This window comes from Trachypithecus francoisi, unplaced genomic scaffold (assembly GCF_009764315.1).
Source record: "Trachypithecus francoisi isolate TF-2019V2 unplaced genomic scaffold, Tfra_2.0 Lachesis_group1, whole genome shotgun sequence".
NCBI lineage: Eukaryota > Metazoa > Chordata > Mammalia > Primates > Cercopithecidae > Trachypithecus > Trachypithecus francoisi.
The window spans coordinates 54,916,296-54,939,188 of record NW_022681454.1 but is presented as its reverse complement, the minus strand read 5'-3'; the positions used below and the strand labels follow the sequence as shown (position 1 = coordinate 54,939,188).

At 38.1% G+C, this 22,893-nt stretch overlaps 1 protein-coding gene across 1 annotated transcript in view; it reads left to right on the top strand.

Annotated features, from left to right (window-relative positions):
• The window catches only part of FRAS1 (Fraser extracellular matrix complex subunit 1), a 478,911-nt gene that overhangs the window by 295,020 nt on the left and 160,998 nt on the right, over positions 1-22,893 (top strand). The window contains exons 29-30 of the mRNA XM_033214331.1: positions 1,478-1,804; positions 16,223-16,376. Coding sequence (XP_033070222.1) covers positions 1,478-1,804; positions 16,223-16,376 — 481 coding nt within the window. The remainder of the gene's footprint in view (positions 1-1,477; positions 1,805-16,222; positions 16,377-22,893) is intronic.

Sequence of the window (22,893 nt, the reverse complement as noted above, 5' to 3'; positions counted from 1 at the left end):
AAGTGAAGACAAGGTGATCTCTGTAAATTTAGGACAGAGGGCTACCTCCAGTCGTACAACGTACTAGTTTAGATGTTTCTCAGTCCTTACACTCAGAAACTTTGTTTTGTTCTTTTTGTTTGGGCTAATAAAGTTACTCCAGTGAAAGACCAAAGGTAGATATTGGCAAGTCTTCCTAATCTGACATGGTGAGTTCCCATGGCTCCCCAAGTGTGGCTTATAGGTTTTTCCACAATCAAGTGAGTAAGGAGGGCACATTTAATTTTATTTATTATATGAGAAACTTGTATCATTTTAAGTCTTTAAAATGGAATTTTAGAAAATAATTTTAACTTACTTTTGTTCTTTTATATTTCTGCAATGTTTCAATGTGGTCTTGAGCCTCTCTGATATTTTCTCATGCAAGTTAATTTGGTCTTTTCCATTTGTGGATTTTGACATCACCTTTGACTTTTCCTCTTTCAGAATAGGAGGGGTCACTCTTTCCCATGTATAGAATCACAACTGTAGAATTCTCACTTGAGAATTCTGAAGAGTAACTATCATCTAATTTCCCACTATGTGACTATTATAATGATGTATTAGACATTCCTTTAATAGAGATTGTAATTTCCAGGAGACCAGGAGGGTGGCTTGGGTAGTTTTAAAAGAAAGCCATTTGGATTAAAGAAGGCAGTGTGTTGAGAAAAGTCCTAGATGGTTCTACTTCAAATGATATTTGTTTAAAAATCAAAATAATATTTTCTTTGGCTTCTGGCCTCAATTTTTTGGGTGAGCTTTTTTTTTTTTTCTGTTGTGGTTCATTAGCTTTTATCTTTATGAAAGAACATTTTATCTGCTTACTCAAGTTGGTGGGAGGTAACCTGACAATCCCAAGAAAAAGATATTAAATTTTACTATATTAGCCTTGTCACATGAATTAGCCAGGTGGTTGCCTTACTCACCTAGACCATAATCTTGGCAGGCTTTATAACCTGAGTTGGGGTGGGGCTCTATCAAGATTTAGATGAGAAAACTGAAGAAAGTTTCTGGGAGGGACTAGAAGCGGCATGAGCTCAGGATGCAGAAGTAGCTCCTGTGAGTCAGTATACTACAATATGGCCTGGAGTGAAGTGTGTCCTCCCAAAGGCAAGTCCAAAGAGTTCACACCTCTTATTAGTCTCTCTTGGGGTATGATGTAAGTCAGGATAGCAGAGAAATTAGAGATTTAGAAGCTAGCAGCTCTCACCAGTTGTCTCTCAAGTCTTGAAGTGGCTTGATAAACCTCTAGAACCCAGAGGTGTGAAGTAACCTTAGTTGTTGTGTTACTATGACTGACCACACCTCTGACAAATGCTTTCACCATAGAACAGTTTGGTGCTTTGCTAGAACACCTTGAGTTTCTCAAAAAAGCATAGAAATAACAATCAGGTATCTAGTCCACTGGTTTGTCCTTTCTTTCCCTATTAACTGACTCTTCTTCCCTTCAACTCCACAGGCCCCCTATGTGCTGAGAAATGAGGTTCTCCACATTAGCAGAGGAGAGAGGGCAACCATCACCACCCAGCTGCTTGACATCCGAGATGATGATAACCCACAGGATGTGGTCGTTGAAGTAATCGATCCTCCACTTCATGGCCAATTGCTTCAAACACTTCAGTCCCCTGCAGCCCCTATCTATCAATTCCAGCTGGATGAACTCTCTAGAGGCCTTCTCCACTATGCTCATGATGGTTCAGACAGCACATCCGATGTTGCAGTCTTGCAGGCGAATGATGGACACTCCTTCCATAATATACTGTTCCAAGTGAAGACCGTGCCTCAGGTAGGTGTCATTCCTAGAGTTACAGTTTCCTTGCACCTAGATGTGAACTTCTACTGTTGATATTATTTTATGATACTCACAAAGTTAAGATGTGAGTAGTCATTCATTTAGTCAAATATAACCTATTATATAGAGGGTGCTAAATATCTTGTTAGGAGCACCCTTGATCTGAAAGACCTGTCTCCATGTTCTCTACAAATTGGGACACTTTTGAACCTTTTTTGTTGAGGTACTGCCATAAGAACGTGTTATTATCCACTAATCCTTTTGTCTCCTGCCTGAGCATAACCATAAGAATCAAGATATTCCTGTTTTTATCTGCCCTTCAAAAACAGCTCATCAGGCCGGGCGCGGTGGCTTACACCTGTAATCCCAGCACTTTGGGAGGCCAAGGCGGGTGGATCACGAAGTCAGGAGATTGAAACCATAGTGGCTAACATGGTGAAACCCCGTCTCTACTAAAAATACAAAAACTTAGCTGGGCACAGTGGTGGGCACCTGTAGTCCCAACTACTAGGGAGTCTGAGGCAGGGGAATGGCGTGAACTCAGAGGGCAGAGCCTGCAGTGAGCCGAGATCGCACCACTGCACTCCAGCCTGGGCGACAGAGACTCCGTCTCAAAAAAAAAAAAAACAACAAACAAACAAACAAAAAAACAGCTCATGAAATGTGAAGTTCATAGTCAGATAATCTGAATGAATCAAAAAAGGTGAGTTCAGCCATTCTGTTAGCTCAACCGAAGAAGGATGAGCAAACTCTTTTGGTAATCCTAGGGATCTTTGCCCTAGGAAGTAGGAGCCAATAAAGAGCATTAGGCCGGGTGCAGTGGCTCATGCCTGTAATCTCAGCACTTTGGGAGGTTGGGGTAAGAGGATCACTTGAGCTCAGGAGTTTGAGACCAGTCTGAGCAATATAGAGAAATCTTGTCTCTACTAAAGGTTTTTTTCTTTAAAAATTAGCTGAGTGCGATGGCATGCATCTGTGGCCTTGGCTACTCCGGAGGCTGAGGTGGGAGGATCACTTTAACACAGAAGTTCGAGGTTGCAGTGAGCTGTGACCACACTACTGCACTCCAGCGTGGATGACAGGGCAAGGCCCCATCTCTAAGTAAATAAAGGAATAGCATTTTTGCTCAGCTTGAGTCATTGACATGCCACCTTTTTATGTTTTCGCCATATCCACAAGCAGCTGTACTATTATTTACTTAATATTTTTCTTTGTATCAACTTACTTTTTATTGTAGCCTCATCCTAATAAATACTACTTAGGAAATCATGGGCTTAATGTAGAATTATACTTTTTTTCTAAAATATGAAAATTAATACATAACCATTCTACAACATTTTGTCCATATGCTACCAAAAATGTTTTTGGATACTGCAAATGAGATGGCTCTCACACTTTAGGAAATACTGGACTGAGACATTGCTAGACCAAAGGGACCTGGAAAACATTTTCAAAACTAGATGATATTTCACTGGATGCCCTTTTCTCAGTTGCATCAAGAATGACTCTTTCTCATGATAGTAGATTGGGAAACATAATTCTTAAACAACCTTTTATTTCAAATATCACTGCCTACTGAGGTGTCATTAATGACTAGATGGAGAGACTGATTTGTTGAGGACAGTGTAAAACCACTCGTCACTTTCTCATCAAGTGATCACTCAAAATTTGCGATTGATCCGATTGAGCCTCGTGAAGGTGAACAGCTGAATCTAATACGGTCTGCTAGGTAATTTCTCAATTTCCTGTCTCGTTATTTTCAGCTGCTGAAAGCAGTGAAGGTGGCATAAGAGAGATGGGAGCGAGTGAAAGCTGATGATGAGATGGAGTTGGCAGATAGCCACCTTGCAGCTCATCCTAATTATCACACTCTTGCGATGGCCCTGGAAAATGAGGTTTAGTTCTAGAGAGATGAAGTCTAGACAGACAAAAGTTTTTGTTTCTTCCTTCTTGGTTTCTTTCCAAAGGTTGTTAGAGGATTTCAGTGCCACCCTAGCAGCTGCCTTTCCTATTGTGGCTTCCATCTCCATGTTGGGAGCTCAGTTCAGTGTATTGCACAACCATTTTGTGTGGAGTGGCCCAAGATGGAAGGCCATTTCTAGGGTTTTAACTGCTTTGACTACCAGAACAAAACCAAGAAAAATGGAAATTTAATTCATAAATAAAGCACAAAGCACAGAGTTTTGGAATCCTTGTGACTTGTGAGTCATGTAGGTATTTTTTGTGTCTGTCTGTGATTCCTGAAAAGTGAATTTAAGTTGTGCTCTGTGTCCCTTTTCATCCCTCTCTCCTGTATTGCTGTGATTACCTGCCCATGGATTAGAATAATGAAACCCATGACCAGAGCCTCAGCATTCATCAGGATGTACTAATAATACATTTCACTGCAATATTGGCAATATTATACAAATATGCAGTGTTTTTCCTTTTAGGAATTCAAAATATTTTTTCCTTATATCTCTTTTACTGATCTTTACAATGTCTTGGGGAAGAAGGTTAGAGTAGAGGCTATGGGACCTTAATTTTTCTAATGGGAATTCTATTATGGGTAGAAGTTTTTTTTTGTTTTGTTTTTGATATTAGGCACTAAAGTTTGATGGGAATTATTCCATTTGATCTTCACGATCACTCTGTGATGTTTGTACAGTTATTATCTCTAATTTTCCAAAAGAGGAAACTGAAGCACAAAGAGGTTGAAAAACATTCATTGTCATAAAGGTACTTAGTGCTGGAGCTATGATTTCATCTCAAGTGTGTCTGCCTCCTACACTTAACCATGAGACTCTTTTCATTCTAGCTAGGAGTTTTCAATGTGTTGGTCATATATATTCTTATCCCCTTAATGGATAGAATAAAGACAGTAATTTAGTCATTTTCTCAATGTTCTATCCAAGCTGGCCCCCAAGCCTTCTGTAATCTTTCCTCTGAACTCACTGCATCGTGTTACAAGTGAGAGTATTTATAAACGTTAAGTCTTCTGGGCCCAAGAAGAAAAAAGTGCCTCAACTCTTATGGCTTCTTGTAGATGCATTGCCAGACATGACTGATTTCATTCTAACAGCCATTAGGGAAGATGGGCATGTAAGTTCTTACCCTGTGGCTACCTAGTTATTAAACCTGGAGTGTGACTGATTATTGGCTAATGTCTAACTGATAGTTTAAATGGAATGGCCAAGTGGCTTGTGTTTAATTGCTAATGAATGAATGTACAAATTAATCCTAATATCATTCAACAGAAAACACAACCTGTCAAGCTAATTAGGGAGGGATAGAAAAAGGAAGCTCTGTGTGAACAGGGACTATTCCAGTCTTACTCTCCCGAGCAGAGCGTAGGAATTCAGTACATTTTTTTTTTTTTGGATGGATGGGTCATGGATGGATGTAATGGCTTGAGTGAGGCTGGTGCCTGTGTTTCTGCCTTCCAATCCATCTCTTGCATCAGATGAGAAGCCCTTGGGGCACCTCCACAGTAGCCCACCTGGGAATGAGTAGAGGAGCTGTCAATTCAACCCTTGTGTTTCAGTTCTACATCACTTCCCCCAAACTTATGTTTTTATCTTTGGCCTGATAGTGAATAAACTTGGCTGCCACCTCCAGCCTTATACTGAGTTGCTGAGGAGAAAATATAACCAGGACTGATGTTGAAACATGTTCTGTCAGGGGAAGGAGGCAAAATAAATAAAACAGATTAAAAAGTAATAAAGAATGCATTGCTGAACAGGCTTTCATTAATTAGGGAGATTACTAAACCCAAGGCTGCTGCAGATATGATTCTAAACCAATTTGACATTTAATAAGGGCTAAAATGTGGACAGGGAAAATTCATACTTATTGGTGGGCTTCTGTTACTGCTGGGGTTTGAAGGAATTGTCTTCTTTTTCATTAATTAAGATACTTCTGGAAATCATGCCTTTTCTTTTTCCACTCTGGCAATACATCTGATGATCTTTCTGAACTTCTTTGTTATTCTTTGAGCAGTATTTTCTGCAACTGGGTTATGCTTTAATGTCAAAAGTCCCCAAGTGTCATGCTAGGAACTGGATGGAAAATTCTATTGCTGAGAGTCCTCTCTGGCTGTTTATCTGTGGTAAGGCTTGTGTACAGAGAAATAGCCCTGTGGTGATTTCCCTCAATTTCATTAAAGCCTACCTCTCATTGGTTGTCTTGCAGGGACACAGTTAGTTTGATAATAGTGACATTTATGAGAATTACAAACATCAATGGCATAAAAATGTTTATTTCTTGTGAGTAAGAGCCTATATCATAAATAACTAAATCCTTGCCATATATGAGGGTTTCACCTTTTGGGGGGTTTGATTAGCTTATTCAATTCAGTGTCTCATAAGGTGCATAATCAGAAAATATTTCCTTAAATATACATATACTGGTTGAAATCTACATGGAGCAAAGGTTCTATATTCTTGACCTGAAATAGCAAGCTTCTGGGGCTCATACACACATCGACAAACACAGAAACAGTTCAATTATCTTTCCCGTTTTCTTTATGCTGGTAAATTTCACCACACCACCCCACATGATCTTTTCCACAGTGTCCTTTGAGATTAAATTTTAATAGCTATGATATAAATGAGCTCTTGCAAATTAAGGTATATTTTTACAGAACAAGTAAAATTATAAGGTCACTGTTATATTCAATGTTAGTCATTTTCTATTTAGTGAGGTTTAAAATTTTTATCTTAAATGTTTGGCCTGGGGTTAGAGTACATTATCATTTCAGCCAACGTTTCTTCATTTATGACTCAAACTTTAATTTTGGGGGGAAGTTTTCATTTTGTTTGTGAGATTTTTTTTCTCCAAAAGATGGAGGTTTATGACATTATTTCTGGTTTATAACATTAATATTTTTATTTATAATATGATATGTAATGGCTAAGCTTTATTACCATTTCTGCATGCCTATTGTTCTATCAGATGAATTAGAAGAACTATGTAATTTAAAGCACTGTTTTAATCATATCCCCAGTTTTACTTGTTGGGATTTTATTGCCTGCTAATGTGGTCCTCTGGAGGATCTATAAAACATTACTGGGCAGATTATTCACTTGGTAATATAACTAATTTCTTGAACTGGCAAGGATATATACATCATGTGCAGAAAAAAAAAAATGTGAGGAGATAAAAAATTCAAAATGTCAAAACCATTGGCTTTTTGGATACCTTAAATGTAGAAAAGATGATATATATCCTTCTATCCATCTCTTCTTGAATCTTCCCTGGACACTCTCCAGAAGAAAACAATACGAAACAAACATGTTCATTATGATGAGTGGGAAGATTGATGCTTCTTCCTTTTTTTAAAAAAAAAAAACAACCCTCCTTTATTGAAGAATGACATGTAAAAAGCTCTACATATTTAATATATACAATTTTAATTTGAGGATAAGTATATAGGCATGAAACCACCACTATCCAGGTCTTAATCATATTCCTAACCTCATAAAGTTTCCTCCTGCCTTGTTTAGGAATTTTATGTATTTATTATTTTGTGGTAACATAAGCTGTACTATCTTAGCACATTTTAAGTATACTATATAGTATTGCTAGTCATAGGCACTATGCTATATAGTAGGTCTTCAGGACTTACTTATCCTTCGTGTATCTACTGCAGGTTTTTCTTCATGATTACCATAAGGGTTACATAAAATATCTTATGATAGTCTATTTTAACTGCAACCTTGTACTTTTTGACCATCCATCTCCCCATTTCCCCTTTCCCCCAGCCCCTTGCAACTGCCATTCTACTGTCTGCTTTATGAGTTTGACTATTTCAGATTCCACATACAAGCAAGATCATGTAGTTATTGTCTTTCTGTATCTAGCTTATTTCGCCTAGCATAATGTCTTCCAGTTTCTTCCATATTGTTGCAAATAGCAAGATTTCCTTCATTTTTAAGGCTGAATAATATTCCACTATATATTCATTTATCCACTGATTGACGTTTAGGTCAATTCTGTATCATGTCTATTGTGAATAATACTACAATGAACGTGGAACTGCAGATACCTCTTCAACATACTGACTTCATTTCCTTTGGATGTATATCCAGAAGTGTGATTGCAGATCATGTGATAGTTTCTTCTTAAGTTTTTGAGAAGCCTGCATAGTAGCTGTACCAATTTACTTTCCTCCCACCAATGCACCAGGATTCCCTTTTCTCCAAATCCTTTTCTCCAAATCTTTTCTCCAAAGATTGTTTTCTTTATACCTTTATAAAAATAGCCATCTGGCAAGTGTGAGTTAGTTTTGCTTTGCCTTTTTCTCATAATTATTTATGCTTTTCATACACCTGTTAGGCATGTATATGCCTTCTTTGGAGAAATACCTATTTAGGTTTTTTGCCCATTTTTAGGTTATTTGAATTTTTTGCTTTTGAGTTGTAGGAGTTTCTTATATATTGTGGATATTAACCCCTTATGAGATATTGGTTTTGCAATTATTTTCTCCCATTCCATAGGTTGCCTTTTCATTTTGTTGATTGTTTCCCTTGCTGTGCAGATGCTTTTTAGTTTGACATAATCCTGATTGTTTGTTTTTGCTTTTATTTCCTGTGATTTCAGTGCCATATCCAAAAAATAGTTGCCAAGACCTGTATCAAGGAGCTTTTCCCCTATGTTTTCTTCTAGGTCTTTTACAGCTTCAGGTCTTCTGTTTAAGTCTTTAACCCATTTTGAGTTGATTTTTGTATATGATGTAATTTCATTCCTTTGCATGGGATATCCAGTTATCCCAACACTATTTATTGAAGAAACTATTCTTTTTTCCTTTCCTTATTTTATATTATTTGCACTCTTGTTGAAGAATAGGTGGTCATAAATGTGTGGATTTATTTCTGTGCTCCTTACTCTGTTCCACTGGTCTATGTATTTGTTCTTATTCTAGTACTATAATGTTTTAATTACTGTAACTTTGTAATGTAATTTGGAATTAGAGAGTGTGAGGCCACCAGCTTTGTTCTTGTTCAAGATTGCTTTGGCTATTTGGGCACTTTTGTGGTTCCATATGAATTTTAGGATTTGTTTTTCTGTTTCTATGTAAAATGTCATTGGAATTTTGACAGGGATGGCATTAAATCTGTAGATTGATTTGGCCAGTATGGACATTTTAATAATATTAATTCTTCCAGTTTATAAACATGGGATATATTTGCATTTATTTGTGTTTTATGCAATTTCTTTCACCAATATTTTATAGCTTTCAATGGCATATCTTTCACCTTCTTGGTTAAATTTATTTCTAATTATTTTATTCTTTTGATGCTATTATAAATAAGATTGTTTTCTTTAATTTCTTTTTCAAAGAGTTTATTGCTAGTATATGAAAACACAACTGATTTTCCATGTTGGTTTTATTTTACTGAATTTGTTTATTAGTCCTAATGGTCTTTTGGTGGAATCTTTAGGGTTTTCTACATATAAGATCATGGTGTCTGTAAACACAGACAATTTAACTTTTTCCTTTCCAATTTGGATACATTTTGTTTCTTTCTCTTGCCTAATTGCTCTGGATGGGATGGCCAAAGGAGATACTTGATATGATTTCAGTCTTCTTAAGCTTGTTAAGACATCTTTTGTGGCTTAACATTTGTTCTAACCTGGAGAATGTTCCATATGTGCTTGAGAAGAATATGAATTCTGCTGCTATTATATGTAATATTCTATATATGTCTGTTAGGTCTGTTTGTTCCATAGTGTTATTCAAGTCATCTGTTTCTTTATTGATTTTCTGTCTGAATGATCTCTCTATTGTTGAAAGTGGGGTATTAAAGTCCCCTACCATTATTTCATAGCTCTTTATTTCTCCCTTCAGTTCTGTTAACATTTGCTTGATTTATCTAGGTGTGCTAATGTTATGTGCATGTATATTTACAATTATTATATCTGCTAGGTGGATTGACCTCTTTATCATTATATAATACCTTCTTTGTCTCTTGTGATGTTTTTTGACTTCAAAGCTATTTTGCTTGATGTAAATGTAAGCATCTCTATTCTCTTTTGGTTTTTATTTGCGTGGTATATATTTTTCCATCCTTTCGCTTTCAGCCTATATGTATCCCTAAGGCGAAAGTGAATCTCTTTATAGGCAGTTTAGAGTTGGATCACACTTTCTGTCCATTCAGCCGCTCTTATGTTTTTTTTATTGGAGAATTTAATCCATTTACATTTAATTTTTGATAGGTGAGGACTTACCTATTGCCGTTTTGTTGTTTTCAGACTTTTTGTAGTTCCTTTCTTCCTTTTTGTCTCTCTTGCTGTTTGCCTTGGTGATTTGATGATTTTTTTGTAGTGGTGTGTTTCATTTATTTCTCTTTATCTTTTGTGTGTCTACTGCAGGTTTTTTCTTCATGATTACGATGAGGGTTGCATAAAGTATCTTACAATAGTCTATTTTAAGATGATTAACTTATCTCCAATTGCATACAAAACTGTTTACTTCGGCCGGGCGCGGTGGCTCAAGCCTGTAATCCCAGCACTTTGGGAGGCCGAGACGGGCGGATCACGAGGTCAGGAGATCGAGACCATCCTGGTTAACACGGTGAAACCCCGTCTCTACTAAAAATACAAAAACTAGCCGGGCGAGGTGGTGGGCGCCTGTAGTCCCAGCTACTCGGGAGGCTGAGGCAGGAGAATGGCGTAAACCCGGGAGGCGGAGCTTGCAGTAAGCTGAGATCTGGCCACTGCACTCCAGTCCGGGCGACAGAGCGAGACTCCGCCTCAAAAAAAAAAAAAAAAAAACAAAAAAACTGTTTACTTCTCCCTGACCCTCACCATTTTATGTTACTGGTGTCACAATTTTTATCTTTTTATGTCATATATTCATTTTAAAAACTTGTAGTTATAGTAACTTTTAATACATTTTCTTCTAACTTTTATACTAGAGTTAAAACTGACTTACATATCACCATTACAGTATTATTCTCACTTTGATTATATTCTTAGCCTTTCCAGTGAGTTTTATAATTTTATGTGTTTTCATGTTGCTAATTTGTGTCCTTTCATTTCAACTTGCAGAATTTCCTTTAGCATTTCTGGTAAGACAGGACTTTAGTGGTAACAAACTCCATCAGCATTTGTCTGGGAAAGGCTTTCTCTCTCCTTCATTTCTGAATGACAGCTTTGCCTGGTAAATTATTCTTGATTGGCAGTTTTTTTATTTAAGTGTTTTGAATATATCGTCTCATTCTGTCAGAAAACAATAAGGTTTCTGCTGAGTAATCCACTGATAGTCTTATAAGACTCCCTTGTATGTGACAAGCCACTTTTCTCTTGTGGTTTTCAAAATTCTTTGTGATTAACTTTTGAGCATTTGATTATAATGTGTCTCGGTAATGACTTCTTTATGTTCAATCTATTTGGAGTTCTCTGGGCTTCATGGCTCTAGATGTTTCTTTCTCTTTACAGATTTGGAAAGTTTTCTGTTATTATTTCTTTAAACAAGCTTTTTGCCCTTTGCTCTTTCTCTGCTTCGTTTGGAATTTCCATAATAGGTTATATTGGTTTATTTGATGGTGTCCCATAAGTTCTGTAAGCTTTGTTCATTCTTTTTTATTTTTGTTGTTATTATTCCTCTGACTGGATAGTTTCAAACGATCTGTTTTTGTGTTCATGGATTCATTCTTCTTTTTGATGGAGTTTGCTGTTGAAGTGTTCTATTAAATTTTTCAGTTCAATAATTGTATTCTTCAGCTCCAGAATTTGATTTGTTCTTTTTATGATTTTTATCTTTTGTTAAACTTTTAATTTTGTTTATGTGTTGCTTTCTTGACTTTGTTTAGTCATCTACTTTTCTTTAAGATTGTTGTGCTTCTTTAAGATGTCCACTGTGCTTCTTTAAGATGATTATTTTGAATTATTTGTCAGGCAGTTCATAAATCTTCATTTCTTTGGGGTCAGCCAATGGAGCTTTATTTTGTTCCTTTGGTGGTATCATGATTTCTTAGTTTCCTTTTTATGTTTCTTGAAGGCTTGCATCGCTGTGTTTGCATTTGAAAAAGTGGTTACCTACTCCAGTCTTTACTCTCTGGCTTCAGGAGAGAAAGACCTTTACTAGTCAACCAAACTAAAGATTTGAAGGCTTTGTCAAACTTCTTCTGTGGATGTGCCTGTTTCACCCCTCTTCTTCCCCCTTCAGGGGAAGTCTTATGATTCTGTGCCTTCTCTTGATCCTGCACCATCAAGCAGGGTGCTGAGAGCCTTTATTTATTTTCCTCATGTCAGTTCCCTGAAGTAATCAAGGTTGCATGCCTTCTACCCAATTCAGCAGAGTCAGGTAACTGTTGATGTATGTGTTTGCTGTCTGCATGGGCTCATGTGCACCATCTGAAGATCCTGAGTGTACTCTCTTCAAGGGGGTGTGGGGTGCTGGCTATGGGAGGGGGTGCATGGATTAGTGGGGTACTTGTTAGCTAGTTTGTGTATCTGCAGGTGAGGTATCTTACAGGATTTGTGAGCATGGCTCTTGGTGGAGCCCATTAGCCAGTTAGCATGATCTGCAACTGTTTGTTGAGATCTACATAGTGGTTACTGTAAGCCTCTGCTTCTCTTCCCTGTTCCTTACTGTCCCTAGACAGCTGAGGAGACATATGAATCCCCTCAATGTTCTGGATGGGGTGAGACAGAAGTGTATCTCTTAGGCAGCATCCCACCTGGGGAAGCTGAGCACTCACTTCAATCTTACTGTCCTCTGTAGGAGAAATTGTGGACTGAAGTGGTCTATCTTGGCCTTGAGTTGTGCCTACTTGGAACAGAGTTTTGGGGTAAAATGAAACTGTGTTTCTTACCCTCTTCAATGTATCTATTGTTGATTTTTTTTTTCTTTTACTCCATTGGGATACTAGAAACTTTCAGCTAGACCCCAGGCTCCTATGAAGGTATTGTCATCTGCAGATGGTTGTGAAAATTAGTGTTCTGTGCAGGTTTTAGAGCTGGAACCTCTTGTTCTGCCATCTTGCTGATTTCCAAGAATTATACTTCCTTTTCTTAGTGTTATCTGTTTCTCCTTACATACTGCAAACAAATCATTCAGAAATGGAGGCATATGTATTACCCTGTTATAGACATAAATATTCTAAAGGCTCAGCTGTGAACCTTCAGGAGAACCACTCTAGAACCATTGTGATCTCTACCTTGGACCATGCTTTTCATGCCTTAGTATTTCTACACAGCTTCTGGGGATCTTTTCAAAGTACAGATTCTGATTTGGAAAGTCTGTGGTGGGACCTGAGATTCTGAACATCTTAATGAGCTTCCAGGTGCTGCTAGTCTCTGCACACTGAGTCACAAGGTGTATTGTCTAAAAAGTTACACTCACACAGGAATTATAGAGAATTGTGTTGATAAGTATAGCCAAGATGGAGATACAGTGGGCAAGCCATCTGGGAACGTGCATTCACATCACACTGCTTATTTGCTTAGAATCTGAAAAAACCACATTGCCTACTCAGTCTAATAATGTGGTTGTTGGCATGTGACTGATCTGCATAACTAAAATCATAGTTCAGTAGACTACTGCTGTTAGAAAGATTTCTAACAATTAAGAACCTGGGCCAGGCACAGTGGCTCATGCCTGTAATCCCAACACTTTGGGAGGCTGAAGCAGGCAGATCACGAGGTCAGGAGTTCAAGACCAGTCTGGCCAACATGGTGAAACCCCGTCTCTATTAAAAATATAAAAATCAGCCAGGCATGGTGGTGGGTGCCTATAAGCCCAGCTACTCAGGTGGCTGAGGCAGGGAAATCGCTTGAACCTGGGAGGCGGAAGTTGTGGTGAGCCAAGATCATGCAATTGTAATTGCACTGGGCAACAAGAACAAAACTCCATTTCAAAAAAAACCTGGGCCCAAGTATATCATGGTATATAAGACTGCTGGAGTTAATACAGCCTTTTCCCTCAGATTTCTGGTGATTATATACAAAGTTTTTTTGTATGTTTTTGATGTTTTATAAATAATATGCTATGTCAATTGAGAAAGGAGAATATTCTCTGGGATTTTGCCCCGAGCACCAATCAGGATAGAAAGTGCCTTTGCTGCTGTTCTTGCGGGCAATGTTTGACTCAGCTTCCTGGTGTATATATGATGACAGTAGCCATCACTGACTCCTGAGAGGTGAGATGCTCAAGGACCAAGTGAGCAAAAGAATAGATGCTGTTTTCTCTTCAGAGTATTCTTCTCCTGGGAGTGGTGTTTGCTCTGTTCCATTTACTGGCATATTTGAAAGTAATAATAATATAGAAAACCATACCTTCTAAAATGCCCTATGTTAAAATATCAGACTTGTTAATGTTTGAAGTGTGAAAACAAATTGAAAACTGAACACTGGCAGCGTCCCTAGTCTCATTCTGTGGAAAATGTCAATTATGAGGCTTTGGAAGAGGGTGTGTGCCTTGCAAAGCAGGAATGGCAGCACTTTTAATGATACTAGCTTTAGTAATTAAAATGATTGCCTTCTCAGGAGTGCTGAATAGCTGATTCCTTCCAGCCAGCTACTCATAACTGTTGTTGCTTCACTTTCAATCGGCCATCAGGTCCTGTCAGTTCTGCTTCTGTGGTGCTTCTAGAATCTATTTCTGTCTACAATGAATTTACCATTGGATTTACCACTGCAATTACCCTCTCATAGGCCCTCATTTTCTCTCCCCTGAGCCATTAAATGGCATCTTCTGCTCTGGATTTATCTCAGTGCTAGTCACTTCCATCTCCTGCCATTGGAGGCTGGCTTTCTAAAACCTAGATCTGGTCATCCCATTTTCTTCCCTGGAGACTCGTGTTGACTTTCCAGTGGCTATGAGATGAATTGAGACTTTTAGTGTAGCTTCTATCTTCTACTAACCTTCCATAAGACAGTGTCACTTTTTATGCACTCCCCCACCTGGCTCCTTGAGCCCTGCTGGCACCAGACACTTGGGCATTTTATGAAATGTACAGTGCATTGTCTCACATCTTTGGTTTCGCTTAAGCTGGGCCCTCTGTCTGGAATATGTTTCACCATGTCTCTACTTAGAAATCCAATTTTTTTGTTATTCGAAATGAAATTATTTTTCTTAGGAAAATCTTCCTGAGGCTTCCTTTCCTCTATTCTCCCACAGCTCCCTGCTCAATCTTCTTATAGAGAATTAATCATGAAGCATCTTAATTATTTGTGTGTCTGTCTCTCCCACTAGACTATAAGTTCTGACACTGAGGTTTTGCTTCAGACGTGCTGTATATATCAGTCCTCTAGCAATGGAGTTGGCATATAATAGGTGCTTAATGAATAATTCTTTTTTTTTTTTTTTGAGACAGAGTCTCCCTCTGTCGCCCAGGCTGGAGTGCAGTGGCGTGGTCTTGGCTCACTGCAACCTCCACTTCCCGGGTTCACGTCATTCTCCTGCCTCAGCCTCCCGAGTAGCTGGGACTACAGGCGCCCGCCACCACATCCGGCTAATGTTTTGTATTTTTAGTAGAGACAGAGTTTCACCATGTTGGCCAGGATGGTCTCGATCTCCTGACCTCGTGATCTGCCCTCCTCAGTCTCCCAAAGTGCTGGGATTACAGGCGTGAGCCACTGTGCCTGGCTGAATAATTCTTTTTTTTTTAAAATTTATTATTTTTTATTATTATTATACTTTAAGTTCTAGGGTACATGTGCATAACGTGCAGGTTTGTTACATATATAGACTTGTGCCATGTTGGTGTGCTGCACCCATCAACTCGTCAGCACCCATCAACTCGTCATTTACATCAGGTATAACTCCCAATGCAATCCCTCCCTCCTCCCCCCTTCCCATGATAGGCCCCAGTGTGTGATGTTCCTTTTCCCGAGTCCAACTGATCTCATTGTTCAGTTCCCACCTATGAGTGAGAACATGCGGTGTTTGGTTTTCTGTTCTTGTGATAGTTTGCTAAGAATGATGGTTTCCAGCTGCATCCATGTCCCTACAAAGGACACAAACTCATCCTTTTTTATGGCTGCATAGTATTCCATGGTGTATATGTGCCACATTTTCTTAATCCAGTCTGTCACAGATGGACATTTGGGTTGATTCCAAGTCTTTGCTGTTGTGAATAGTGCCGCAGTAAACATACGTGTGCAATATGGGTGGGTGGAGAAGATAGAAAGACAGGTAGATGGACAGATGAAAGAAAGAAATAGAGAGACTTAGTCTTTCTAAATAAGTTGTTTGTTTATGATAAACTAAAAGAAAAAGCGGATATATACACATGTAAATATATAGATAAATATGCATATGTCTACACATAATATGAAGTCTATAGAGTGACTCTGAAGTTGTGAATCTCTCTCTCTCTTACTTGATGATCTTTAACAACAACAGAGCTGGATAACTTATGTGTTTAAGGATTGATATATTCTTATTTTGCTTGGACCTAATTCTGCATTTTATTTTTATTTCAGAATGATAGAGGTCTTCAGCTTGTGGCTAATTCAATGGTGTGGGTTCCAGAAGGGGGCATGCTGCAGATCACCAACAGAATCTTACAGGCTGAGGCTCCTGGTGCCAGTGCTGAGGAAATCATCTACAAGATTACACAAGACTACCCCCAATTTGGTAACTATTTTTTCCTTTGGCGTGGTTTTATTGTTGCATTCAGCAGTCTAGGATTTGCTACTGTACAGTGACATGAGGCAAGATTGCAATTCCAATGAACTAAGCTTTCTAATACCTTACAAATGCCCTTTAAAAACAGAATAATCATGACAGCTATCACACAACACGTTTACTAGGTAGTGTACTAAATTTTATAAACATATTATATATAACACCTACAATTTAAGTTTTAAAACAACTTCATTTTGCAGATGAAAATACTGGGTAAAGTAGCTTGCTGTAAGTCACTTAGCTAATATGTGTCAGTTTAATTTCAAAGGTCAGGCTCTCAAACTCTGCCTTATATGCCTTCTAGAATATCACTAGAGTTCTTCTTGATGAGACTTAAAAAAAATTACATGAAAACATTTTTCAGTGTTCTCCAGTGTTACTTCTACTTCCAGCAAGATAGTCAAATATGAAAACCTGAGAAATTTACCATTATCATCATCTAGAAATGGTGGATAAAATTGACTGGGCGCAGTGGCCCATGCCTGTAATCCCAGCACTTTGGGAGGCCAAAGCGGGCGGATCATGAGGTCAGGAGATCGAGACCATCCTCAGACCCTCCTGGCTAACACGGTGAAACCCCGTATCTACTAAAAATACAAAAAATTAGCCGGGCGTAGTGGCAGGCGCCTGTAGTCCCAGCCACTCAGGAGGCTGAGGCAGAAGAATGGTGTGAACCTGGGAGGCAGAGCTTGCATTGAGCCGAGATTGCATCACTGCACTCCAGCCTAGGTGAATGAGCGAGACTCTGTCTCAAAAAAACAAAAAACAAAAACAAAAAAAAAGAAGTGCTGGTTAAAATTTAACAGGAATTATAAGGTGTTCGTAGCTGACTTCCCAAGGATAGAGAGAAATCGCCATGTGCCAACAAAGAAGGCACTGAAGGCCAGTTATTGCAAGAGCTAATAGCATAGCTTCTCCAAAAGGGGTTGGGCATGTCTCAATAACCCGGGGGCTTGGGACTTAACGTCCACGCAGAGACAGAACATTGGAATCAAGATGCTGCGTAAAGCCAGGACTCAGGAAGGACATGCCTTCAATTAAAAGGGCAGAGTAGAAACAAGAAGGTCATCAGCACAGAGAGATGGCAGAGAAATCTGCCTCTTTCTTGGAGTCAGAGTAGAAAAAAAAGCCTGGTGAAAATTCAGAACTTTAGGCCTATTTTTCTGGTAAATCTCAGGTTAAATTAGACCACATGTCTTGTCTATGAAACCTGAAGCTGAGGTATTTTATGAAAATTAATCTCAGGCCGATGATACGTCTTGGGTTCTTTATTGAAACTAGTAGAAACTACTACGGAAGGCCCCTCTCTGCTGAGCTACACAGGATTCTCAGAAGAAACCACTGAAGCTCAGAATTTAAAATTATGGAATATGGGAGGTAACAATCTGTAGTACCATAACCAAAACAAGAAAGAATATTAAAACCCCAAGAATTTCAAATAAAGTAACAGTCTTATAAAAACTATGAAATAAGCAGATTTGAAATGATTTAAAGACATAAAAGAAGGAATTGAAACAGTGTGGAAATAACATGATACGAAAGTAAAGCAACAGGTAGATTTTTTTAAAATAACTACACTGATCATGTGAAAATGAAAATTATCGCCATTAAAAGTAAAAACTCACTTGGCATATTAAAAAGCAGAGGAGTCTCAAATAAATAAATAAATAAATAAATAGCAGAGGAAGAATAATCTGTTTTTCCTCTGGGCTGTCAGTTTTTTAAAATTACATATTTTCTGTAGGGAGGAAAAAAGTTAACTTTTATTTAATTTAAAAGTAATTTTGATGTCCACAAAGACATTGAAAAGCCATCTAATCGAGAATGGGTGTTATAATTATAAAACGATCAGTCTAGCTGAGATGTCATTTATTATAGCAATGTAACCTTGGAAAAGGCAGGTATAAGGTCTTGTACCGTAGGTTTCTTTGAGAAGTTAGGCTAAATCATTAAAAAATTTTCAAAAAACACTTACACTAAAAAGTTGCAAAACTAGTACAAAAGCTCTTGAATCCCCTTTACTTATCTTCCCCTAATGTTAATGTCTTGTAACTATAGAACAATTATTGAAACCAGGAAATTACTACTAATACGATACTATTAATCAATTCACAGGCCTTATTCAAATTTTGCCAGTTTTCCCACCAATGCCCTTTACCCAATCCAGGATCTCAAATTATACTCATTTGCCATGTCTCCTTGGTCTCCTCCAATCTGCGACGCACACTTCCTCCGTCTTTGTCTTTTATGACACTGACTTTTTTGAAGAGTGCTGGTTAGATATTTGTAGACTATCACTGAATTTGTGTTAGTCTGAGGATGATTTCTCATGATTGGGTTAAGGTTGTGCTTTTCCCCCTTTCTCAGTGCACCATCAGGAGGTACATAATCTGAGGATGATTTCTCATGATTGGGTTAAGGTTGCGCTTTTCCCCCTTTCTCAGTGCACCATCAGGAGGTACATAATCTCACTATGTCTTATGACAGGTGATGTTAACTTTGATCACTTGGTTAAAGTGGCGTCTATCAGATTTTTCAATTCTAAAGTTACTATTTTTCCATTTGTAATTAGTAACTTTCCTGTTCTCATTGTACTTTCAACTACTGATTGTAAGCCAGGTATTTTTAAAGTCCTTTTCATCTCTAAAAATCTATGACTCTTTTGATGTATTAAATTCTCTACCTTTATCTTCATCAGTAAAAGACAAAAAATTAAACCCCCAAATTCCCTAGAAACAACACAATATTCCATTAAGTCTTAAACAATTCTCTACCTTTATCTTCATCAGTAAAAGACAAAAAATTAAACCCCCAAATTCCCTAGAAACAACACAATATTCCATTAAGTCTTAAACAAAACAATGCTGAATTAAATGGTTTTTAAGCAGATAGAAGTTTGCCATTTTAGTTTGATAAATATCACGTAGGCTTTATTGTGATGCTTTCCTGCTGTAACTCTTTTAATTAACTTCTTCCTATGAACATGATCTTTCCGTATATCCAGAGCCCCCTATTAGTAATAATCAAATCACGTTACCTAGAAACCATTCAGGAGTGAAATTGGTGGTGGGAACTAGAAGTCCACTTAACACAACTCTGCTTACATCTATCAGTCCCAATTATGTAAATTTGTGGAGACTTTACCTTGTACTTCCTCATCACTTAAGAAAGTTCAAGCTGGACTTTGGGCTTTTTGTGAAGAGCTGACGCCTTGAAACAGAACCAAATGTAAATTGTTTGTATGGTATGTGCATGAAGGACCTGAGTTCAACCACTTGCAGACTCACCACCATTTTCAGATACAGATGTTCCTCAACTTACACCCTGTTAAACTCATCGTAAGTTGAAAATATCGTTAATTGAAAATACATTTAATACACCTAACCTACCAAACAACATAGCTTAGCCTAGCCTACCTTTTTTTAACCATTATTAATTAATTAATTAATTAATTAATTTTTATTGTACTTTAAGTTCTAGGGTACATGTGCATAACGTGCAGGTTTGTTACATATATAGACTTGTGCCATGTTGGTGTGCTGCACCCATCAACTCGTCAGCACCCATCAACTCATCATTTACATCAGGTATAACTCCCAATGCAATCCCTCCCTCCTCCCCCTTCCCATGATAGGCCCCAGTGTGTGATGTTCCCTTTCCCGAGTCCAACTGATCTCATTGTTCAGTTCCCACCTATGAGTGAGAAATGCGGTGTTTGGTTTTCTGTTCTTGTGATAGTTTGCTAAGAATGATGGTTTCCAGCTGCATCCATGTCCCTACAAAGGACGCAAACTCATCCTTTTTTATGGCTGCATAATATTCTGTGGTGTATATGTGCCACATTTTCTTAATCCAGTCTGTCACAGATGGACATTTGGGTTGATTCCAAGTCTTTGCTGTTGTGAATAGTGCCGCAATAAACATACATGTGCATGTGTCTTTACAGCAGCATGATTTATAATCCTTTGGGTATAAACCCAGTAGTGGGATGGCTGGGTCATATGGTACATCTAGTTCTAGATCTTTGAGGAATCGCCATACTGTTTTCCATAATGGTTGAACTAGTTTACAATCCCACCAACAGTGTAAAAGTGTTCCTATTTCTCCACATCCTCTCCAGCACCTGTTGTTTCCTGACTTTTTAATGATTGCCATTCTAACTGGTGTGAGATGGTATCTCATTGTGGTTTTGATATGCATTTCTCTGATGGCCAGTGATGATGAGCATTTTTTCATGTGTCTGTTGGCTGTGTGAATGTCTTCTTTTGAGAAATGTCTGTTCATATCCCTTGCCCACTTTTTGATGGGGTTGTTTGTTTTTTTCTTGTATATTTGTTTGAGTTCTTTGTAGATTCTGGATATTAGCCCTTTGTCGCATGAGTAGATTGCAAAAATTTTCTCCCATTCTGTAGGTTGCCTGTTCACTCTGATGGTAGTTTCTTTTGCTGTGCAGAAGCTCTTTAGTTTAATTAGATCCCATTTGTCAATTTTGGCTTTTGCTGCTGTTGCTTTTGGTGTTTTAGACATGAAGTCCTTGCCCATGCCTATGTCCTGAATCGTATTACCTAGGTTTTCTTCTAGGGTTTTTATGGTATTAGGTCTAACATATAAGTCTCTAATCCATCTTGAATTCATTTTCGTATAAGGAGTAAGGAAAGGATCCAGTTTCAGCTTTCTACTTATGGCTAGCCAATTTTCCAGCACCATTTATTAAATAGGGAATCCTTTCCCCATTTCTTGTTTCTCTCAGGTTTGTCAAGATCAGATGGCTGTAGATGTGTGGTATTATTTCTGAGGACTCTGTTCTGTTCCATTGGTCTATATCTCTGTTGTGGTACCAGTACCATGCTGTTTTGGTTACTGTAGCCTTGTAGTATAGTTTGAAGTCAGGTAGCGTGATGCCTCCAGCTTTGTTCTTATGACTTAGGATTGTCTTGGCAATGCGGGCTCTTTTTTGGTTCCATATGAACTTTAAAGCAGTTCTTTCCAATTCTGTGAAGAAAGTCATTGGTAGCTTGATGGGGATGACATTGAATCTATAAATAACCTTGGGCAATATGGCCATTTTCACGATATGGATAGGAAGAATCAATTCTTCCTATCCATGAGCATGGTATGTTCTTCCATTTGTTAGTGTCCTCTTTGATTTCACTGAGCAGTGGTTTGTAGTTCTCCTTGAAGAGGTCCTTTACATCCCTTGTAAGTTGGATTCCTAGGTATTTTATTCTCTTTGAAGCAATTGTGAATGGAAGTTCATTCATGATTTGGCTCTCTGTTTGTCTGTTACTGGTGTATAAGAATGCTTGTGATTTTTGCACATTAATTTTGTATCCTGAGACTTTGCTGAAGTTGTTTATCAGCTTAAGGAGATTTTAGACTGAGACAATGGGGTTTTCTAAATATGCAATCATGTCATCTGGAAACAGGGACAATTTGACTTCTTCTTTTCCTAACTGAATACCCTTGATTTCTTTCTCTTGCCTGATTGCCCTAGCCAGAACTTCCAACACTATGTTGAATAGGAGTGGTGAGAGAGGACATCCCTGTCTTGTGCCAGTTTTCAAAGGGAATTTTTCCAGTTTTTGCCCATTCAGTATGATATTGGCTGTGGGTTTGTCATAAATAGCTCTTATTATTTTGAGGTACGTTCCATCAATAACGAATTTATTGAGCGTTTTTCGCATGAAGGGTTGTTGAATTTTGTCAAAAGCCTTTTCTGCATCTATTGAGATAATCATGTGGTTCTTGTCTTTGGTTCTGTTTATATGCTGGATTACGTTTATTGATTTGCGAATGTTGAACCAGCCTTGCATCCCAGGGATGAAGCCCACTTGATCATGGTGGATAAGCTTTTTGATGTGCTGCTGAATCCGGTTTGCCAGTATTTTATTGAGGATTTTTGCATTGATGTTCATCAAGGATATTGGTCTAAAATTTTCTTTTTTTGTTGTGTCTCTGCCAGGCTTTGGTATCAGGATGAAGTTGGCCTCATAAAACGAGTTAGGGAGGATTCCCTCTTTTTCTATTGATTGGAATAGTTTCAGAAGGAATGGTACCAGCTCCTCCTTGGACCTCTGGTAGAATTCAGCTGTGAATCCATCTGGTCCTGGACTTTTTTTGGTGGGTAGGCTATTAATTATTGCCTCAATTTCAGAGCCTGCTATTGGTCTATTCAGGGATTCAACTCTTCCTGGTTTAGTCTTGGAAGAGTGTAAGTGTCCAGGAAATTATCCATTTCTTCTAGATTTTCTAGTTGATTTGCGTAGAGGTGTTTATAGTATTCTCTGATGGTAGTTTGTATTTCTGTGGGGTTGGTGGTGATATTCCCTTTATCATTTTTTATTGCGTCTATTTGATTCTTCTCTCTTTTCTTCTTTATTAGTCTTGCTAGCGGTCTGTCAATTTTGTTGATTTTTTTCAAAAAGCCAACTGCTGGATTCATTGATTTTTTGGAGGGTTTTTTGTG